Below are 23,017 nucleotides of genomic sequence, written 5' to 3' on the forward strand. Positions count from 1 at the left end.
CTTGAGTACCAACCTTGAGTACCAACAAAGACCCTGAATATGTATGCTTGGAAGTGTGAATCTAGAGGTTCATAGAGAAGACAAGAAAAAGGCCAAGTACCCATCTAGTTCATCTGTAAACATTATAGACACTTCAACAATCAAGCAATTAAGACTCAATAGTATTCTGCCTACTTGCTGTGATCAAGAGGAATAATTTCTGTGCAAAATTCCAATTTAAACTTCTTTAACTATTAACTCAAGACCACCATCACATTTCAATATACAGCATTTAAGTAACCAGAGGAATTTCGGCTCTGTTAAAGATGCATTCAAGCATCCAAAGAGGTACACAATTTAATCTGTTTTACTGCAGGCCTAACATTCATTTTCCTGTTATTAATGGATGGAAAAGCTTTTTCCATGCCAAGGAGGGGTAATTATTTAAAATGTAGATGTGTTGCACTTCACAGTTCTCAGTTGCTCAGGTGATAGAAGTAAGGCCTTTGGAAAGCCAATCAATTATTTACCAAATTAAAATTAGATTAAATTAAATTAAAACTTTTTTTTCAGGAACATAAGCTTGTTTCATCAAGTTGAAAGTTTTCAACTTCTGTTTCCCCTTTCCTGGCTGATAAAAACCAATACTCATCTTCTTTAATGTCAATAGCTGCATAATTAATAACATGTCCAACTTAGTGTCTCTCAATTACAAATATAAAATGTACCTTTATTGCAAGAAATTTCAATCATTTTTGATTCAGTGGTAGAATTTCACCTCCTATTCCTGAGGGTGACTGGATTTGATTCCCACACAATCACACTTCCATATTCATATTAGCATAACAGCCAATTTACAACTATTATTAACAACAATCTTCAGCATCTCTTGGATTTGAATGAATTAAACATAATCAGAGAGATTGTGGCTTATACCCATAACATAGTGAAGGGATGTTGCTCATCCTAGCCACAAGTCTTCTGGAAGTTGGAATTCTTAAGGGTTCAGTTCTGACCTCCCCACCAATGACTAATTCACTATATGTCTAAATTGCCATAAATAGCTTCAAGTCTCTTCTTATACAACTTTAACAGGTGTAAAATGAAAATAACAAAATAATAACTCTTCATCAAGAGAGGTTCTAGATTAAAATACATTGAAACATTAGACTATAAGTTGAAAAGCAAAGTATAACAATTACAACAAAATAGAACTATAACTGAGGGCAAATGTAAAATTAAAACTAAGTACTTGGTACTTAAGTCGACTATATACTCAGACCAATGCTTGTGTACAGATGGGACTTTTTACTCAAGTAACAGCATGTTCTGCCTCTAATCCATTAGAAAAACCTCCTAGACAAGTCAGAAGATCCCAAGGCAACAGGCTTTTATAACCTTCTTTCCTCATGAGACACTAATCAATCAAAGCTCTGATTTGGGAGGTCACTGTTCCCAGTGACAAACTTCAATGCAATGAAGGCTATGAAACACTATCTAAACCAAAAGGAGTAACAATAATATTCCTGTTAAACCTTTGCTAAGTTACCAAAATGCATTTTAAAACTGAACAAATAAATTGATCCATTCTCACATGGCAAAATAAGAAAATAAATTCTGATTCCAAATCATCACCTAAAGCTGAAAAATCATCTTCTAAATTCTCTATCTCTACTGTTCCTTTAGCAATGAATTAATGAGGTCCTCCCTCATTTATAATATTCTATTTTATTGTTGCCTATTTGCTTTATTTCCTTATTTATTATTTCCTTATATTATTTCCTAATGCTATTATAAAAAATACTGTTGTAATCTCACTAACATAAAGTAATACATGGTTTAAGAACCAGTTGTGTAGAGATAACCACCACTGTCCATACTTCTTTTATCAATGGAGTTGTTTTGTTAATCAATGCAAGGCATGCATATGACATATCTTCAGCAATCATCATAGTAATTTCAACAGCAGACTTTGAACAAGGAAAACTGAGTTTATATGAATTAAGAGAATAGTAGAACTGGAAGAGATCTCAATGGTCTCTAAATTTAGAATTAGAGAAGTGATATAACCTCCAAATACAAGGGTAAGTAAGTCATCATGGATAAAGAGTCACCCAAAATCGAAGCAAAAGGAAACTCATTACCTTCCTGTGACTTGTTTGTGACACATTTTATAATCTGACCTGGCCTGTCCGCAGACCAAAGTAGAATCAATTGCAATTCTTTGAAAAACTGATTACATATATACATGTATATATATAGCATATATATACATGTATATATATAATATATATATATATATGCTGTGACTACTAATATAGTAGGATATGGTAAGTTTCAAACATCCCCCCCCACATATATACAATTATCCATGTACACATATAACATACATGTGTATACCTATATTAAGTACAAGTATGTGTGTATAGCCACACATATACATTATATTTAGGTGTAAGTACTATTTCTATATCTTAGATTAAAAAAAAATCACAGAAATCTATGTTATCACAGAAATTTCATATAAAGACTTTTTGTCATTTAACAGTTTCCCTTCTCATCTTAGATACATTAATTTTGTCCATTCCATTTTCAGTTTTATATAATCAAACTATATTTTGTAATTGCTTCTATCTCTTGTTTAGTTAAGAATCCATTTCCCTCTATTAGCTATACATATATTATAGAATATGCACTTTAATATTAAGGTCATATATCATTTAGAATTTGGTAATCAATGCTACTTTATCTCTCTGTAATTGTTATCTTTTGATTAAAAATCCACCTCCTATTTATAGCTCTAAGAATTATATGATCACCATTGCTTCTAAATTTTTTTTTATATTAAAGTCATATATCAATGTAGAATGTATTATTAAATGTGGTATAAGATGTTCTACATGTTTTCTGCCAGATTTCTTTCCAGTTTTCCCCAAAATTTTAATCAAATGGAGAGGTTTTTTTCCAAAATAATTTGTTTTCCAACTTATCAAATACAGGCTTATTAAATGCTATTGTTTCTGATTCTTTTTATCATTATTTTACAAAATTACAAAGAATTCTTGAAGATGTGATATAATTTAAAAGTATAACATTAACTTTGGCAGTATTATCATTAGTGTTACATTGACATTCAATTCAATTACAAGCTTTTTCTTAAAGAAATAAGGAACAATTTAAATATCTGGAGGTTTTTTCAGGATTCGTAGCTGACTATGTCAATGTAACAGTAATGATAATTAATACAGAAAGTATCGGGTATAGCTCCTTTTCCCTGCCTCTTTTACCTGTAGAGATTTCCAGCAATTTATCAAATCCCCATTTGAATTCAGGAATTTTACTCTCAATGGAAGAAATTTCTATATGTAGAAGCAAATATAACACAGAGAACAGCATACAAAATAAACAACTTTAGCTAGAAATCATTTTAGGAATTTATTTTACACCAAAGCATAAGGTACAAGAACTTTTTGTATGAGATGCAAAAAAATTTCAAATTGCTATTTATAGATAAAATATTCAATTATTTTTACATTAACTTATGAAAAATAGAACCAAGCAGTCTTTTTGTAGTGGTAAAAAAAACTGGAAACTGAATGGATGCCCATCAATTGAATGGCTGAATAAGTTATAGTATACAAATGTTATGGAATATTATAGTTCTATAAGAAATGATCAGCAGGATGATTTTAGAGAGTTACATGAACTGATGCTGAGTGAAATGAGCAGAACCAGGACATCATTATACATGGCAACAACAAGATTATACGATGTCAATTCTGATGGACATGGCTCTCTTCAAAAATGAGATGATTGAGGTCAGTTTCAATGATCTTGTGATGAAGACAGCCATGTACACCCAGAGAGAAGATGTGGAAGTGAATGTGGACCACAACATAGCACTTTCACTTAACTTGATAGTGAAATGACGCAATGGAAAAAGCACTGGCTTGGAACTAGAAAAAGTGAATTCAAATCTGGCATCAGACACTTATTAGCTGTGTGATCTTAGGCAAATGACAACTTCTACCTGCCTCTATTTCTTCAACTCTAAAATGGCTGTGGTGAGGATCAAAAGATGTATAATAAAGCACTTAGCACAGTATCTGGTACATAATAGTCGCTTAAAATATTTTTGCTTCTTCCTTATTTCCTTCTATATCTCCACATCTCTAATTACATTTCTTAATGCAGTTCAAAAGTTACCTCTGTAAAACCTTCCGAATTCTCCTAAAGCTGAAAAATATTTCTTCTTTAAAATCTTCTAGCTAAAAACCTCAGAAGTGCATTCTACTTGTTAATATAGCAGGAAATTGGGTGCTACTTTGGAATAATGGGTTTGCAATTATTTTATTATTTTGAATTTTGCTCACTGCAAAGATAGTAATCTACAGCTTGTATTTATAATACACAGTTGTGCAGATTAATACTAAAGTTGATAAAATATTTTCACTTTACCAGAACTTATCCTCAAAATAATGATTTAAGTTTTAAATATAAACCAAAGAGGAATGCTCCTATTATAGACTAATAGATCAAAATTCTTGTACATTTTGCTCATATTACCAGAAAGGGGATGTTTTACACTGCTTATTGGCTACTTGATTTATGGACACTATTTTCTAAAAAAGCTCATTCACCATGATTGCAGAATATAATGAGAATACTTAACACCATCCACAATGTCCTGACCAGATTTGAGTCCTGGGCCCCTCCCCCTGTTTGACAAAATCATAAATGCTGCCTTTAAAATATTTGTTTTAATTCTGAAGTCAGAGTCACAGCTAATAAACAAGAAAGGCAATGAGAAATTAGAAAACAAACCAAATACAGCTGTGGGACTAGATGTTTCACAACTCTGTTTAATAGCATCTTTTAATTTCAACTCTATGAATAGAGTTCATACACCACAGAATGCATGCTAGCCATTCTACTAACCAGCATTTTGCTTTCAGCTGATTCTGTACCATTATTCCGTCACATAAATTTTACAATATTCTTTAACACTGCCCAGGAGATTGCACTGGTCTGCCATTTGCTGTTAAAAAGTATACTGCTTTGTGTTTCTCAGAAGTTCTATCATACATTTTTGGAACATAATTATCACATCCAAATTTACTATCATAAAATAAAGAATTTCTGAGTAAACATCAGTACAAAAATGACATACCAAAACCAACCTGAGTTGCTATTATTTAATACAGATGGGCTTTTTAAAAATCACACAGTTAAAATCACTGAGCTTTTTATGAACTTCCCAAAACTTGTTAAAAGTATCGTAATGGGTATTATTGTTGTTAGTGGCCCTACTATATAACCTATGAAAATACCTAGACCAAACTTACAGAATAACTTTGGAACCATTAGGAGGCCAAACAATCTCCAAGAAAGCAATTTCAAACTACTATACATGTAAAAGTTGAAGGAAGATAGCATTGATTAACCCAGGGCTTATATTTTTAAAATAATCAATATCTAAAAGAAAAATTGTGAATGTTATCTTTGCAATTCTTTGCTTGGTTAATGCTACTGTAGCCTCAAAACAATAAAATTTTAATATATTTTATCACATTATTTAATTTCTAATCACATATGTACTCAGTAATTTTTTCCATAAATCTGTTTTGTGGAGAAAAGAGGCAACATGGAATTAAGAATGGCAGGGGGAAAACGTTCTGTCATAAGGGAAATTTTTAAAAATTAGTAAAGAATAAAGAATGCACAAGAGAAAAACACTTCAGTATAGAGTCAGTCAATAAACATTTATTTAGCTTCTACTATGTGCATGGTACTATGCTAAAAGCTGAGGAAATATTAAAAACAAAAGACAATCTGATCTTAAAATATTCACAGTCTAAAGGAGAAATACACAAAGAAATATGTACCAATGAGGTATATATGGGATAAATAGAAGATAATAAAAATATGGAAGAGGCTAATTGTAAGAGGGACCAGGGAAAACTTTTTGTAGAAAAGTCTTGAAGGAAACCAGGGAATCCAATAGGCAAAAATGAGTAGATAGCCAACAAAAAGGACAAAAATTGGGATATGGAATGTCTTTTGAAAAGAATATGAAACAGAGTAGTGTCACCGAATCACAGACTACATACAGGGAAAGATATAAAAAGACTGGAAAAATAGGGAGATGGTGGTTTTATGAGGGTAAATATTGAATATGGAGATGTGCAGGGGGGACATAGTGAAAGACATAAGAGTTGAGCATGACATTTAGGCTGAGAGCCTGTAGGATAGAAAGGATGGTAGAGAATTCTCAACAATAATTGCGGAGTTAAAAGAAGGGAAAAGTTTAAAGGGAAAAATCATGAGTTCCATTTCAGACATTATGTTTGAGATGTCTAAAAGACATCCAGTTCTACATGTCCAATAGGCAATTTGAGATGCATATTTGGGAGTCAGCAAATAACTTGTGGTAGGACATTTGATCTCTGGTTGAGGAGATTTCCTCTACCAACACAAACTGACAAATGCTTATCAACTTGAAAAGTCAATGTTACTGTGTTACTTAGAAGTAAATGACTTTCCCAGGCACATACAATTTTAAATCATAATTGGGACCACTATGAATCATTGTCTACTTCTGAGATAAAGTTTCAGTTGTACCATGCACCCAATCTCAGTACATTAAAAGCAGAAAAAGTACAGAGAAACATTTTCCTAGGATCATTCTGGATTTCCAGGCTTTCTACCTGAACTGATAGAGGTTATTGTCCTCACATAGTTCAAATTTATACACATCTATCAAATTATACACAGCTATTTATACACATCTAAAATGATAGAAAAGAAAAAATAATGAATATCGAAAAAATGAGACACTAATACATTGGTGGTAAAAGTGTGAACTAATTCAACTGTTGGGGAAGGCAATCTGGAACTATGCCCAAAGGGTTATAAAACTCTGCATAACCTCTGATCAATCAGTACCACTACTAGTTCTGTATCTCAAAGAGATCACTCAAAAAGGAAAAGACCCTTTATATATGAAAATATTTATAACTGTTCTTTCTGTGGTGATTTAAAAAAAAACTGGAAATGAGAGGATATCCAAAAATTGGGAAATGACTGAACAAGCTGAGAGATATGACTGTGATGAAATACTATTGTGCTATAAGAAATGACAAGCAAGATGCTTTCAGAAAAATCTGGGAATACATATAAACCAATGCAAAGTGAAATGGACAGAAACAGGAGAACATCATACTCAGTAACAGCAATATTCTATGGTGACCAACTGTGAATGAACTGTCCTCAGCAACACAATGATCCAAGACAATTCCAGACGACTGGGGATGAAAAATGCTATCCATTTCCAGAAAAAGAACTGATACAATCTTAAATGTAGACTGAATTTTTTTTACTTTATTTTAACCAGATTCTTTTTCAGGATAAGGGGTCTACAACATGGTTAGTATGGAAATATGTTTTGCATAACTGCACAGGCATAATCTATATTAAATTGTTTGCCTTTTAATGAGAAGAAAAGAGAAGGGAGGAAAGAATTTTGAACTCAAAAATTTTTTTAAATTTATGTTAAAAATGTTTATATATAATTTTAAAAAACAAAATAAATAAGATAAAAGCAGAACAAAAATCCATATATGCACATTCTTTTGTTTCTTGGTGCTATATACTTCAATGTACAATATCAACAGATAAAAGGGCATAGTTAGTTTATTGATCTTTTCACTATAATTGCACATTACTTTCCATCATCAGATTAATTCAGTTTTGGACTATTTCATAGGACCTCCAATAAAACATTAGTATGCCTATCCTTTTAAAACTCCTCCAACAACTCTCCTTTTCTTAAACATCATTATCAACCTGACAAGTGTGAGAATTAAGACATTCCCAGAGATAAAAATGACTCATTTTTCCACATTTCCTCCAATATGTTATTTTTCCTTTTCCGTCACATTAGCCACTTTAAAATGTTTATAAACATGAAATATGTGAGGATAACAACCCCTCCAAGCTCTGGTAGGAAGTCTGGAAATCCAGGGTGATTTTAGGAAAATGTTTCTCTGAATTGTTCCCTGTCTAATCTTGATGGTTGTATACTTTTGATGGTGGGAGGCAGATGAAATTTATAATAGTATGGAATTAATAATGCTCTATGTCATGTCATCATTTGGTGAAGGTATAAAAAGAAAATTCTCATGACATACCAGATTTGCATTGGGATGTGTCTTCACAAGTTAACCTAATCCTTACTTAGTGGTTAGGGAGTCAGAGAACTCTCTGATAGAAGTTATCATCTTGTTTAATGTGAAGAATTCTTACAAACATTACATCTAACTGTAAGCAATATCTTTATTCAACACATTAAGACTGTGACTTTTTAATCATATTTTATGTAAAAGGCAGGAAAAGACACAGAATTTATTATTTTAATAATCTTTCTACTCTTAATAATAGCGATAGTGTTATTACTTTGATTTGTAAGCAAAAAGGATATTTGTGATATGCTGAATTGGCAATATTTTTTCCATTCCTGCTCTTTTTAAGTCTTATATGTATATTTCCGGGCATTCAACCATAAATACAAAGATCTTATAGGCTTTTTCATAAACATATTCGATTAAGTGGCACTTCTCTTCATAATATGTATTTTCAATATGCGACCTCCCCAAGTTTCTTAGCCAAGGTGACTCTGAACATGTTTATATACAGAATCCATGTCAATTTACATTCCATAGCAGTCATGTTTTTCCTATTCACTGTCATTGCTGCAGGTTTATGCAGATTGTATTTCTCTGTTTAAACACTTAAAAAAATATGTAAGTATGCTTCACATAATGGAGTTGCACAATATCAATATAAATTAGCAATATAAATTAAAAAGATAAAGTTTCATAGAAATACTTAGTTTCCACTTGCATTTTCATATTCCCTAATCAGCCCTTGATGATAAAAGTTACTTAAAATACTGTATAATACCATTTGATTTTTTTTCTCCTGAGGCAAAAGGAGTTAAGTGACTTGCCCAGGGTTACATGGTTAGGAAGTATTAAGTATCTGAGGCCATATTTGAACTCAAGTCCTCCTGACTTCAGGGCTGGTATACTATCCACTGTGCCATATAGCTGCCTTATTACCATTTGATTAATGGAAAACAGATGATATGTTTAAAAAAAGAAAAATTTGGTTCTTAGTCATTTCATTGATCCACAGGCTTTAAGATTTGGAAGAAATATGAAAATTGATTGTAGAGATCTTGATTTTTCAGAAGAAAATATTGATCATTAGCTCTTAGGCATCTCTTAGAAAGATATAAGACTCTGAGAGAATTAACAGAACAGCCCAGGTGAGGTTCTATTTGATTAGCAGATCCATATTTATTTCACACTCTAGTCTTTGATTCATTTTTGAATGTTCAATTCCAAAATATTGGCAGTATAGCATGATGAGGAAAGCTACTTTGACTACATCACAGTATCTCTGGACATCCTTTGCAGCATTAATTTGACTTTTATTCAAATTCCTCCTAATTAACTGGTCAAGACAGGGGCTTTGGAAAAGATCTTGCTCACTGGTAGGTTCTTACTAAGTGCTAATGAGATAATGAGATATTAGGTTCTTACTAAGTGCTAAGTCAGTATTTAACAATTCTCTAGTTCCGGCCTTTCCTGGTAGTTTGACTTGTGAATTCCTAAGGAAGAGCTTGCGTGCTTGGGAGGAGCAAGCTCATTGGTTGAAGTGGTTCTTCCCAGAAGCCCTTGCATTATCCCACGCCCATTCTCTGGGAGGATAAAAGAGGACAGCACTCCAGAAAAAAGAGAAGTCTCTGCACTACATCTGGCTTGACGCAGCTCTCTGCAGGAAGGGGAGTCGGCTCTCTACAGGAAGAAGAATCTGTTCGAGAGATTTGAGTTGACACAGCAGATCTCCCCCCCAGAGAGCGATCGGCAGCGTCTGGAGACAACAGCTCACCATTTCTATTGCTGTTTTTGAGGAGGACGGATGACATCACAGATGATATCAAGTTGCATAAAGTCATCATCTTTGGCCTTTCTCTTCCTGAGTTTCTCTTCCAAAGCCCACTAGTAGGACAACAGTCAAAGTGACTGGCAATAGCCCAGGAAACATTCCACAATGCTTGTTTCAGCTGCTTTCATGGCCACTGGAATAAATTACTTTAATCCAACCATTACCCAGAAAAGTCTTCATATGCTTGGGATAGACAACTCCCCCCAACTCAATGACAATTTTGAGACTTGTTGGTTACCCTCAGAGTTAGCCTGTCTGCAAGATAATTTATTGGGTTGTGCCTGTTATGCATTAAAGCTTCCTGGAGTCACTGGTAAAAGCTGAAGATTCCTACACTAATATCAGTATATTAGTATTACAATTATCATCATATTCACCCTCTATTACCATAAATAGGTAAAGTTTCCTTCAATCTTTTTCGCCCAATCAAAATTCTTTTAGCTTTTCTCTACTAATCTCGAAAACAATTCCCTTTTTTGTTGTCCAGTTTGTCCAGTGCTTGGCTCACAGTTGCTTGCTGCTCCTCAACTTGTTCCTCATCCTAAAATACTTCAAAACACATATTGGAATGAACTCCTTCAACTATCCTTACATCACAGTTTCTAAACTTACTCATTTTCCATGACCTATAGTTCCAAGACACCTAAACTACAGAAATGGTCTAAACCTTGATCTTGCCATTACTTGCAAAGCACTACGTTCATGAATTCTTAAAAATCTTTCTTTAGTTGATCGCTATCTTATCCCACCTTTTCCTCTTCTTTGCAACCCTAAACCCTAAACTTTCTCTTCTCCTCTCCTCCTCATCTCACATTTCCAAGATGCCTTTTGCAACTATCACTGCTTTTCTCTCTTCATGCAACAAGTGGTAGGCCTTCTTTTTACCAAAACAAATTTCTCTACATTCACATATTCTCCAATAGATTGAATTATCACTCCCACTCTCACTTATCATTTCTCTACTACTTTCTACCAGCCAGTTGTCCACTGTCTACTAAGATGTCTATGCCTTCCCCATCCTCAGAAAACCACCACTTAATCTATCATCTAAGCAAGCTACCCTATTGTAAACTCCTTAAAAAGTTGATCTATAACATGTCTCACTTCTTTTTTCAATCTCTTTTCAACTCTCTAGAATCTAGCTATAAAAATTATTATTAAATCCAAAACAGTTCTCTCTAAAGTTACTAATTATCTCTGAAATGTTAAGTGCAATGGTCTTTTCTCAATTTTCATCTTCCTAATTGATAAATGGTCAAAGGATATGAACAGACAATTCTCAGAGGAAGAAATTGAAACTATATCCACTCACATGAAAGAGTGTTCCAAATCACTACTGATCAAAGAAATGCAAATTAAGACACTCTGAGATACCACTACACACCTGTCAGATTGGCTAAGATGACAGGAACAAATAATGATGAATGTTGGAGGGGATGTGGGGAAACTGGGACACTGATGCATTGCTGGTGGAGTTGTGAAAGAATCCAGCCATTCTGGAGAGCAATCTGGAATTATGCCCAAAAAGTTATCAAACTGTGCATACCCTTTGTCCCAGCAGCGCTACTACTGGGCTTATATCCCAAAGAAATACTAAAGAGCGGAAAGAGACCTGTATGTGCCAAAATGTTTGTGGCAGCTCTTTTTGTTGTAGCTAGAAACTGGAAGATGAATGGATGTCCATCAGTTGGAGAATGGTTGGGTAAATTATGGTATATGAAGGTTATGAAATATTATTGCTCTGTAAGAAATGACCAGCAGGAGGAATACAGAGAGGCCTGGAGAGACTTAAATCAACTGATGCTGAGTGAAATGAGCAGAACCAGAAGATCACTGTATACTTCAACAACAATACTGTATGAGGATGTATTCTGATGGAAGTGGAAATCTTCAACATAAAGAAAAACCAACTCACTTCCAGTTGATCAATGATGGACAGAGGTAGCTACACCCAGGTTGCATGTACCTTCGGAATCTAATGTTTATTGCGCAACAAGAAAATGATATTCACACACATGTATTGTATCTAGACTATATTGTAACACATGTAAAATGTATGGGATTGCCTGTCATCAGGGGGAGGGAATAGAGGGAGGGGGGCATAATTTGGAAAAATGAATACAAGGGATAATATTATAAAATATATATATATATAATAAAAAAAAATAAATTAATTAAAAAAATTTTTTCATCTTCCTTTAATCACAATGAAATCTCTGATAATGCAAATCACTATCACTCTCTCCTTTATTCTCTCTTCTCTAGATTTTTATGCTATTAGTTAAGATATAACTAATTAATATATAATCACTTCTATTTCTCCTTAAATCTATCTGAATGCTCTTTTTCAGTCTCCTTTACAAGATCTGCATTTAGGTCAAGGTTTCTAATGGTAAGTTTCCCCAAGAGCTCTGTCTTGGGCTACTTTCCTTTCTCCCTCCATACCATTTCACTTGGAGATCTCAACCGCTCCCATGGTTTCAACGATCATTTCTATGCTAATGATTCTCAAATCTAATTATCCATCTCTAACATCTCTGACCTACCTCCAATCTTGAATCTCCAACTGTCTATTAGACATCTCAAATTAGATATCCTTTAGACATTTATAGATCAAAATTGAACATTATTTTTCTGCCTAAAACCTTTCTCTCTTCCTAAGTTTCCTGTTATTCTTGAGGAATATCCTCAAGATATTCCTATCCTAATATGCACTCAGGCTATGTGTCAACTTCTATTATCTCACTGTCTCTCAATATCCAAATAAAAGCTGTTACAATAATCTATAAGTTTTATCTTCATAATATTTCTCATATAGCACTTTATAACTTCTGACATTGTTTCTAACATTGTATCAGCTATCATCCCCTCACACCTAGACCACTGAAAAAAACCTGACCAATCCATCTGTGATGAACCTCGCCTAAATCCAGTCCATTCCCATCTCACCTGATGATGTGATCATCTTAAAATACAGGTAAATACTTATCAACCCAACAACTCTATAAATCCCAGTGGCTCCCCAATATTTTGCAAAGAGACACAGTGTCTCTAGCCATGAAGACCCAGCTTCAGAGACTGATTAGTTGAACTATGTTTATCACTGTATCTGGGACATTAAAAGTCTATATAAATGTTACCTATAATTAATATTATTATCTTCTTCACAACCAAATATAAAAATCCTGTGTGGTGCCAAAAGCCCTTCATAGCTTTCTTTCCCTTCTCTACCTTTCTAGTCTTCTTACATCTTACACCATTCCATATACTCCAGTAATACCTTGCTGTTCTTCAAACAAAACACTTCATGAGGCAGGGTTTACCTGCCTCAAGTTTTTCCCCACTCCAAAACACTCTTACATTCATCCAGTAAAGTGATTTTTCTGAATCTTAGATCCAGTCATGTCATACACATATATCCTACCCAAGAGAGACTAAAAGATCACTACTGCTTCTAAGAACAAAAAGAAAAGGCTCTGTATGGATTCAAAAACCCCTCCTAACTCCTAAAACATTATAATGAATATATATTCTATTACTTTGGAAATAATGTTACGATTCATTCCATATTATGTCCAGTTTGCTTTCTGTCAGAAAAAAAAAAAATCTTAAAATCATACTCTCCTCCTTCCCTATTAGCCACTTGTTACTTATGCTTTTGACTAAAGTTTAGAATAAATAATACTTGAATCTGTCACTTGCTTTTATCTTCTTTCTTCCTAAGCTTGCATTTCCTTCCCAAAATATCATTGCTTTACTCCTCACTGCCTACTGTAAACAGGTCCTAGGCAAAAGAAACACAACTTTGAATATAAGAAATACTTAGTAATTCAGGCTACTAAAAACTTTTGAATTTCAAAATTGTTAGGAAATCTCTTATAGCTGAAATGGGGCAGATGTTAGCTAAATACAATCCCTGGACCTCAGCCCCAGAGGCAACCTCAGCTCCACCCCCATTCAGGAGTGGTAATTGATAATTGAGGAGCAGAGTTTACTTGTAACCTGGGTACAGATTGCTAAACTCTTGGCTGCATTAAGACGCACATCCCCTTGGTTCTTAGAGGAAGAAAAGATAGATGTAGATAAATGGAAGCTAGTGGGATTTGAAATGAAAGAATTTCATGCAAAAAAATGGGCCTCGTTCAATTTCTGCAGAAGTATTTTATATCTACAACATAGTTCAATTAGCCTTAAACTATCAAGCAAGTTGTAGGAGAAGGAAAAGTTCTAAAAATGAACAGAGGAGGAAGTGTGAGGAAAAAAGGAAAGATCAAGATCTTTCCCTAGAGCAAGAGGATTTAAATGAGGAATTATGGTATGATTCTCTTGAAGAACCCTGCCTAGAGAACAGATTATTGACAGGCCCACATCAACCCCGCCTTCAGAGGTGGAGGAAGAAGAAGGAGGGGAAGAGGCAGAAACACAAACAGAATCGCCTGTGAAGCAGCCTAAGCCTATGACAAGATTAGAAAAAGCATTGGTTAAAGCTAAGAGAGAAGGACAGGATATAAGTGATTTTATACATGCATATCCTGTGATTGAAGATATTGACTCTGTAGGTCAAAAAAGGAGAAGATATGCACCTTTAGATTTGAATAAAATTAAAGATTTGAAAAAAGGTTGTACCCTTTATGGGGCTACATCAGCTTATGTTAAAATGTTACTAGATGGTTTGTCTTATGAAGTCCTAACTCCAAATGATTGGAAATCCATAGCAAGGACATGCCTGGAACCTGGAGAAAATTTGCTATGGCTTGCGGAGTTTCATGAATTATGTAAAATTCAAGTCAGATGCAATTTGGAAATAGGAGTTAACACACAATTCACTTTTGAGCACTTAGCTGGTGAAGGTCGGTATGGAGAGAATTCAGAACAGATTAATTATACCATGACAATATATGAGCAAATTGCTAAGGCTGCAATAAAAGCTTGGGGTTCCCTCCCTGGACAGAAAGATTGGGGGGAAGCTTTCACTAAAATACAGCAAGGTCCCAATGAACCTTTTGCAGATTTTGTGGGATGTTTGCAAACTGCTGTCACAAGAACTATTGGAGAAAATGCAGCTACAGAAATAATGACCAGACATCTGGCTAAGGAAAATGCCAATGAGATTTGCAAAAGAATTATATGGGGATTAGACAAAGATGCTCCTTTAGAAGAGATCATAAGACGCTGTGCTACAGTGGGAACAAATGCTTTTTATACCCGGATGATGATGAACTTGGAAAGACAGGGTCCCTTCTGGCAAGGGACTTGTAGAGAAACTCAGCGATGTTTTCAATGTGGAAAAATTGGGCATCTAAGAGCTCAGTGTAGATATGGAGATACAGTGAGAAGACAGGGTGAGAGAAGACCTAAAACTCCATGTCCAAAATGTCACAAGGGTCTCCACTGGGCCTCCGAATGTAGATTGACCCAGGGAAATGGGATGAGGGGCCCAGGTCCAGGGCCCCAGGCAAAAAAGACTTGGGGCATGATGGCAGCTGATGTTACACCCAAAGAGCCTTTAGAAGGTCAGGACTCTGATTTGATCAACCAGCAGAAAAGTAATCACATGGCAGAAAGGGATTACCTGATAAATCAGCCAAAAGACAATCAGATAGCAAAAATGGATTATACTTGGGGAGAATACAGGCCTTTTAAACCAACAGGACTGTGTCCAGTGCAAACAACTCCAATGTAATTGTCAGATGATGAGAAGAGATTTAGAAAGTGGTAAATAGAAGGTAATTAGATAGGTTAACTGCCTGGAAGAGAAGGTTTGCTTGTATTTCTTCAGCAGGAGAAGGAATCATATGGGTGCCAACAAGTCGTATTCGCCTTGTCCATCAGAGAGAGACAGAAAAAGAGAAAGACCTCAAAATAAAGGAGAAAATCTAAGAAACATCTGACACTGAAAGAGCATGGATAATAAGAAGACTGTTAAAGAATTTTAAAAACCAGCAGGAATCATTGGACTTCCTCACACAAGATGAGACTAATGGACAATGGACTTATGGACATTTATAAATTTTCAATTTATGATTATTTGATCATGTTATTTGTTATATACTTCTAGCATGTATTATGTTACTATGTGCTTATGTAACTATGTAATTATGTGTAATGCCTCCCATATTGATGGATTTATGTTTCTATCCTATGTTCTAAATCAAAAGAAAGGGGGAGATGTTAGGATTACTAGGTGAGAACTCAAGTTGTCTGGACAATTACAAGGTGAGAACTCAGGTTGACTCGACAGTTCTCTGGCTCAGACCTGTAAAGGGAGTTTACACCTTAGGAATCCTAGAAGGAGCAAGCTCATTGGTTGAAGTGGTTCTTCCCAGAAGCCCTTGCATTATCCCACGCCCATTCTCTGGGAGGATAAAAAGAGGCAACATTGAGCTTGGAAAGCAGTCTGGACTGGGGAAGGACAAGGGCTGGAGGACAGCACTCCAGGAAGAGGAGAAGTCTCTGCATTACATCAGGCCTGATGGGGCTCTCTGCAGGAAGGGAAGTCACTTCTCTGGACAAGAGTTAATGGCAACTGCCTGGAGACAACGGTTCTCTACAGGAAGAAGAATCTGTCTGAGAGATTTGAGTAGACACAGCAGATCTCTTCCCAGAGAGCGATTGGCAGCTTCGGGAGACGACAGCTCGCTACACAAAATAAATCTCATTGGTCACTCTGAAAGCTGTAACAAAAGTTCAACTTTTTTGAAATGTAATTTTTTCCATAATCAAATTTCAATTTATGTTTGATTTCATTAATTAAGCCAAACTTATTCTACTCACTCATCAGTCATTATCCAAAATATCTTTCTATAAACTCTCTATAATTAATGAACTTACTGTAAAGCATACTCAAATAAAGTATTATAGATTACTCTTCTACTACCATTCTTCAACTAGAAAGATGGAGAGAGAAAAGATAGACTTTATTTTTTAATCAGTTTCAAAGGATCTGATCATAACTGAAGATATACAAATAGTGAATGTATGGAAAATGCCAAGTCCTTTACTTAAAAAATGAAATGTGTAACATTAAATAATTTTGTCTCATGTAACAAAAATATTTGCTTAAAAATAAAATATTACAAAAATAGTTTGGATTGTGGATGGATGTGTGATAGATATATGGATACATGGATAATGTGTGTGTGTATATATACATACATATATATATATATATATATATATATATATATATATATATATATATCTTTAACATCAAACATTATACCATGAAAAAAATTAGAAGAAAAACACATCATATGTCTCTTATTACTAGGGCAAAGAAATGTATTCTTTTTTAAATTGTTAAAAAAAAATTTAGTTTGTATTTTAACTTTTTAAATATCTCAACATAATATTTTGTTAATTTATATAGTACAAAGATGACAATGGAATCAATGCCAGTTGTTAAAGCACCTTTAGCCCTATCTTATATGCCTACTTTGGTAAATATCAAATCTAAGCAGAAGGATTCATTTAACAAGTCAGATCGTCATAGATTCTTTTATTTTCAAAGTATATGCAAAGATAGTTTTCGACATTCACCCTTACAAAACCTTGTGTTCCAAACTTTTCTCCCTTCCTTACCCTTCCCTTCTCTTCTAGACAGCAGTAATCCAACATATGTTAAATAAGTGCAATTCTTTGATACATATTTCCACAATTTCCATGCTGCACAAGAAAAATCAGATCAAAAAAGGGAGGAAAATGAGAAAGAAAAGAAAAAGCAAGTAAATAACAACAAAAAAGATGAGAATACTATGTTGTTATTCACATTCAGTCCCCATGGTCCTCTTTCTGAATGCAGATGGCTCTCTACATCACAAGTCTACTAGAATTGGCCTGAAATTAAAAAGAGCCATGTTCACCAGAATTGATCATCACATAATCATATTGTTGCCACGTACACTGTTCTCTTGGTTCTACTCACTTCACTTAACATCAATTCATGTAAGTCTCTCCAGGTTGCTCTGAAATCATCTTGTTGATTGTTTCTTATCGAACAATAATATTCCATAACATTCATATGCCATAACTTATTCACCCATTCCCCAACGGATGGGCATCCACTCAGTTTACAGTTTCTTGCCATTACAAAAAGGGCTGCCACAAACATTTTTGCACAAGTGGGTTCTTTTTCCTTTTTTATGATTTGGGATACAAGGCCAATAGAGGCACTGCTGGATCAAAGGGTATGCATAGTTACTTCCAAATTGTTCTCCAGAATGGTTGAATCACTTCACAACTCCATTAACAATGTATCAGTGTCCCAGTTTTCCCACATCACTTCCAATATCTATCATTATCTTTTTCCTGTCATTTTAGCCAATCTGAATGATATGCAGTGGTACCTCAGAATTGTATTAATTTATATTTCTCTAATCAATAGTGATATAGAGCATTTTTTCTCATGTCTAGAAATGGTTTTAATTTCTTCATCTAAAAATTGTCAAATGGAGAATGGCTTATGTCTTATAAATTTAGTCAATTCTCTGTATATTTTTTAAATAAGGCCTTTATCTGAATAAACTGTGGTATATGAATGTTATGAAATATTATTGTTCTGTAAGAAATGATTAGCAAGATGAGTTCGGGGAGGCCTGAAGAGACTTAAATGAATTGATGCTAAGTGAAATAAGCAGAACCAGGCAATCATTACACAAGGCAAAAATAAGATTATACGATGATCAACTTTGATGGACATGGCTCTCTTCAACAATGAGATTATTCAAAGCAGTTCCAGTTGTTCAGTAAAGAAGAGACTCAACTACACCCAGAGAGAGAACTATGGGAAATAAATGTGGACCACAATATGGAATTTCCAATCTTTTTGTTATTGTTTGCTTGCATTTTTGTTTTCCTTCTCAGGTTTTTTTTTTTTCTTTCTAGATCCTATTTTCCTTATTCAGCAAGATAACTGTACAAATATGTATACATATACTGGATTTAAACATATACCTTACCATATTTAACATGTTTTGGACTACCTGCCATCTAGGGGAGGGGGTGGAGGAAAGGAGAGGAAAAATTGGAACAGAAAGTTTTGCAAAGGTAAATGCTGAAAAATTACCCATGCATATATTTTGTAAATGAAAAGCTATAATATTAATAAAGAAATGAAGTCTTTCTGAGAACCCTTGAATGCAAAAAGGTTTTCCCAGTTTTTTTTCTTCTCTTCTAATCTTGTCTGTATTGGTACTGTTTGTACAAAAACTTTTTAATTTAATATAATCAAAATTATCCTTTTGGCATTTCATAATGTACTTTAATTCTTGTTTGGTCATAAATTCCTTCCTTCTCTACAGATCTATAAGGTAGACTATCCTTTGTTCTCTTAATTTGCTTATAGTATCACTATATCTAAATCATGAACCCATTTCGAACTTATCTTAATATAGGATATTAGGTGTTGGTCACTGCCTAATTTCTGCCATATTATTTTCTTATTTTTCCAGAAATCTTTGTCAAACAGTGAGTTTTTATCCCAGAAACTAAAGTCTTTGGGTTTCATCAAACACTAGATTACTCTAATCATTGGCTATTGTGTCTAGTGAACTTAACATATTCTACTGATCCACTACTTTCTTAGCCAGTATCAAATGGCTTTGATGATCATTGCTTTATAACATAATTTTAGGTGTGATACAGCCAGGCCACCTTCATTTGCATTTTTTTTATTAATCCTCCTTGAAACTCTTGAATTTTTGTTCTTCTAGACAAACTGTGTTATTTTTTTCTAGCTCTGTAGTTTCTTGGAAGTTTAATTGGCATGGCACTGAATGAGTAGATTTAAGCATAATTGTCATTTTTATTATATTAGCTCTGTCTACCCATGAACACTCAATATTCTTCCAACTGTTTAGATCTCACTTTATTTGTGTGGAAAGTGTTTGTAATAATATTCATATAGTTCCTGACTTTGTCTTGGCAAGTAGACTCCCAAATATTTTATATTATCTACAGTTATTTTAAATTGAGTTTCTCTTAGTATGTCTTGCTATTGAACTTTGTTTATAACATAGAGAAAACCTGATGGTTTATGTGGATTTATGTTGTATCCTGAAATTTTGCTAAAGTTGATAATTGTTTCTAGTAGTTTTTAGTTGATTCCCTAGGATTTTCTAAGTATACCATCATATCATTACCTACTCTAATTCCTTTAATTTCTTTTTCTTCTCTTATTGCTAAAGCTTACAAAGATAATAGATATAGAAAGATAGCTATCAGTTGGAAAGCAGATCAGAAATTACCTATGTATATTACTGTCCTAAAAGAAATGATGTATGTGACTAATAAATACATGGAAAAATTCATATTTTTATGAATTAATGCAGAATAAAGTTAGCAGAGTGAAAACAACAATATTCACAGTAACTACCATAATTTAAATATAAAGGACAACACACCAAAAAATCAAAAGTATATATATATATAGCAAAAAGTATATATATATATAGCAAAATTATAAATATGAAGTGGGACTCAAATGAAAAGATTTGAAAAATATCATGGAGATGGGAGGTTCACAAATATTGCACATATTTTGGAATATTTTCAATGTTTCAGTTATGATGACTTTTCTTTCCATTCTAAAAAAAATTATTCGTTATAAGGTCTAGGAAAGGAAAGATATGCAGTGATGGAAGAAACAGAAAATATGAATAAAACATACTTTTAAAAACAAATTAACATATTTTCGTAATATATATGATCATAAAACAGTTGACAAACAACTAGATAAATACATAATACTATCAATATGAATAAAATAAAGTCGATTAAGAAGTTTGAAAATTTACATCCCCTTCTCAAATATTCTGAGTTAGAATAAGTATTGATTTCTAATTTGCTCCTCTGGAAGGTTGTACTACTATATAAGATATAAATGGTCAGGAAATATAAAAAGGCAATTCTCATGGAAAGAAATCCAAACCATTTAAAGCCATATTTTAAAAAAATACTCCATATCACTAGTAATTAGAGAAGTGAAATGGAAGCAATTCTGAAGTTCTACCACACACCCAAAAGGTTGGCATAACATTTTTCACAAAAAATAAATAAAGCAATAGCAAATAATGGCTAGATTTTAGGAAAACAGGCACATTAATGCACTACTGGTGGAATTTTGAGTATCACAATTCTGAGAAATAAGTTAAAAGTATAATCAAGAGAAAGCTGAGTAAACAAGCATGAATTAATGCAAAGTAAAAAGAACAAATGTATAATAATTTATGCTAGAACAAAAATGGTTTATCCTGGTGATGGATAATAATACAGAAAAACAATGGCAGGAAATGTTGGCTTCGATGAGGACAATTTACTTACTTGGGCTAAATCAGAGTTTTGCAGAAAAGCAGGATTCCATTAAAAATAGTCACTTCAACTAATTCACTTCAACTAATCCAAATTCAGAAACTAACAAAGCAATGCCAGAGAGACCACTTACCACTTGTGTTAAAAGCCATACAGCAAACAGGCTTTTCATGGGCAGGGAAATGGGCCACAATGCCATTGCCATCAGAGTCTTCACTTACAAGCACCTATAAAAAAACATAGAAAACAAGGAAAATGAAACATTTCTTGGATAAAAATACAGGTGGTGAGATGGAAAAACATCATCACACATACTGTAGCTCTTACAGGATCATTATAGGAAAGGAGTAGAGTTTTTTGTCAATGAGTAATAAGGAACGGGAAAAAAATCAGTTTTACATATATAAACTGAGCACTTAATTCTTTTTGCCTTTTTTTCTTGGATTTATAACGAGTGATTCTTTAAAATTAAATATATATATATATATATATACACACACACACACAAACACACGCATACACACACACACACACACACACACACACACACACACACACACACACACACACACACACACATATATATATATATATCACTACTTGCAAAACAATTGAAATAAACATACCTATAAGCTTAGACTAGAATAACAGGATCAGTTATCTGAAAGATTCTAATCAGTGTTTTAAATAGTGATTTTGTTACTCTTGATCTCACAGATAGAAGAAATTGAGCAAATTATATTAATAACATATGTGGTTTCCAAAAAAATAAACTAATAATATTTAGCACTAATGATTTTCTTGTCAGTCATAAAACTGATATGGCAGAAGTCAAGGAAGAAATGTGCTCAAAATAATGAATTAAAAAATAAAGAAAAGAACTCTTCAAGATGAAAAAATATATCAGCAATTCTTTTATTCTTCAAATAATTAAATCATACCATAAATATGAATCACAATCTATTTTGTTTCAATTTAAGAATACATCTGAAAGAATTACTTGGCTTAATACCTATACAAGTATACTTAATACTGGTACCAAAAAAAGTATGCAATCAGTTTTGGGGTTTTCAAAATGTTTATTGTTATTATATGCATTAAAAATATTTTCCTACCACTCCCCTCCCAATCCATGAACAAAGAAGAAAACAAAAAAGAAGCTCTCACAATAAAGTATGCCGAGTCCAGCAAAATAAATGCCCATACAACACATGCCTGGAAAAAATTTTTTTCCTCTCTAATATAAGTTAATTTTCACTCTGGCAAAGAAAGAGGGGCACGGCTCATCTTCAGTCCTATAGACTTCTGACATATCATTGCACTGACTAGCGTTCTAACATATTTCAAAGAATGTTAATGTTTCCTTAGTTTTTTGTTTGTTTATTTGGTTTTTTGTTTGTTTGTTGTTGGGTTTTGTGTGTGTGTGTGTGTGTGTGTGTGTGTGTGTGTGTGTGTGCGTGCTGAGGCAATTGAGGATTAAGTAATTTGCCCAGGGTCACATAGACAGAAAATGTTAAGCATTTGAGACCAAATTTGAACTCAGGTCCTCCTAACTTTAGGGCTGGTGCTCTAACCACTGCACCATCCAGCTGCCCCTGTTAATGTCATAATGGTTCACCTACTTCCACTCACTTAGCACTACACCTAAAGCATAGTAAGTGTTTAATTAATGTCTATAGATTGAGGGATTGACTAGCAACTTAACTTTGCTCTTCTCTAA

General features: G+C 33.7%; 1 protein-coding gene across 16 annotated transcripts in view; it reads right to left on the reverse strand.

The window, feature by feature from the left end:
- The window catches only part of BCAS3 (BCAS3 microtubule associated cell migration factor), a 784,754-nt gene that overhangs the window by 498,499 nt on the left and 263,238 nt on the right, over positions 1 to 23,017 (reverse strand). For all 16 annotated transcript variants that reach the window (XM_074262034.1, XM_074262038.1, XM_074262041.1 and 13 more), the window contains exon 13: positions 21,431 to 21,524. In XM_074262034.1, the coding sequence (XP_074118135.1) occupies positions 21,431 to 21,524 (94 nt within the window). The remainder of the gene's footprint in view (positions 1 to 21,430; positions 21,525 to 23,017) is intronic.

Source organism: Sminthopsis crassicaudata, chromosome 4, assembly GCF_048593235.1.
Source record: "Sminthopsis crassicaudata isolate SCR6 chromosome 4, ASM4859323v1, whole genome shotgun sequence".
NCBI lineage: Eukaryota > Metazoa > Chordata > Mammalia > Dasyuromorphia > Dasyuridae > Sminthopsis > Sminthopsis crassicaudata.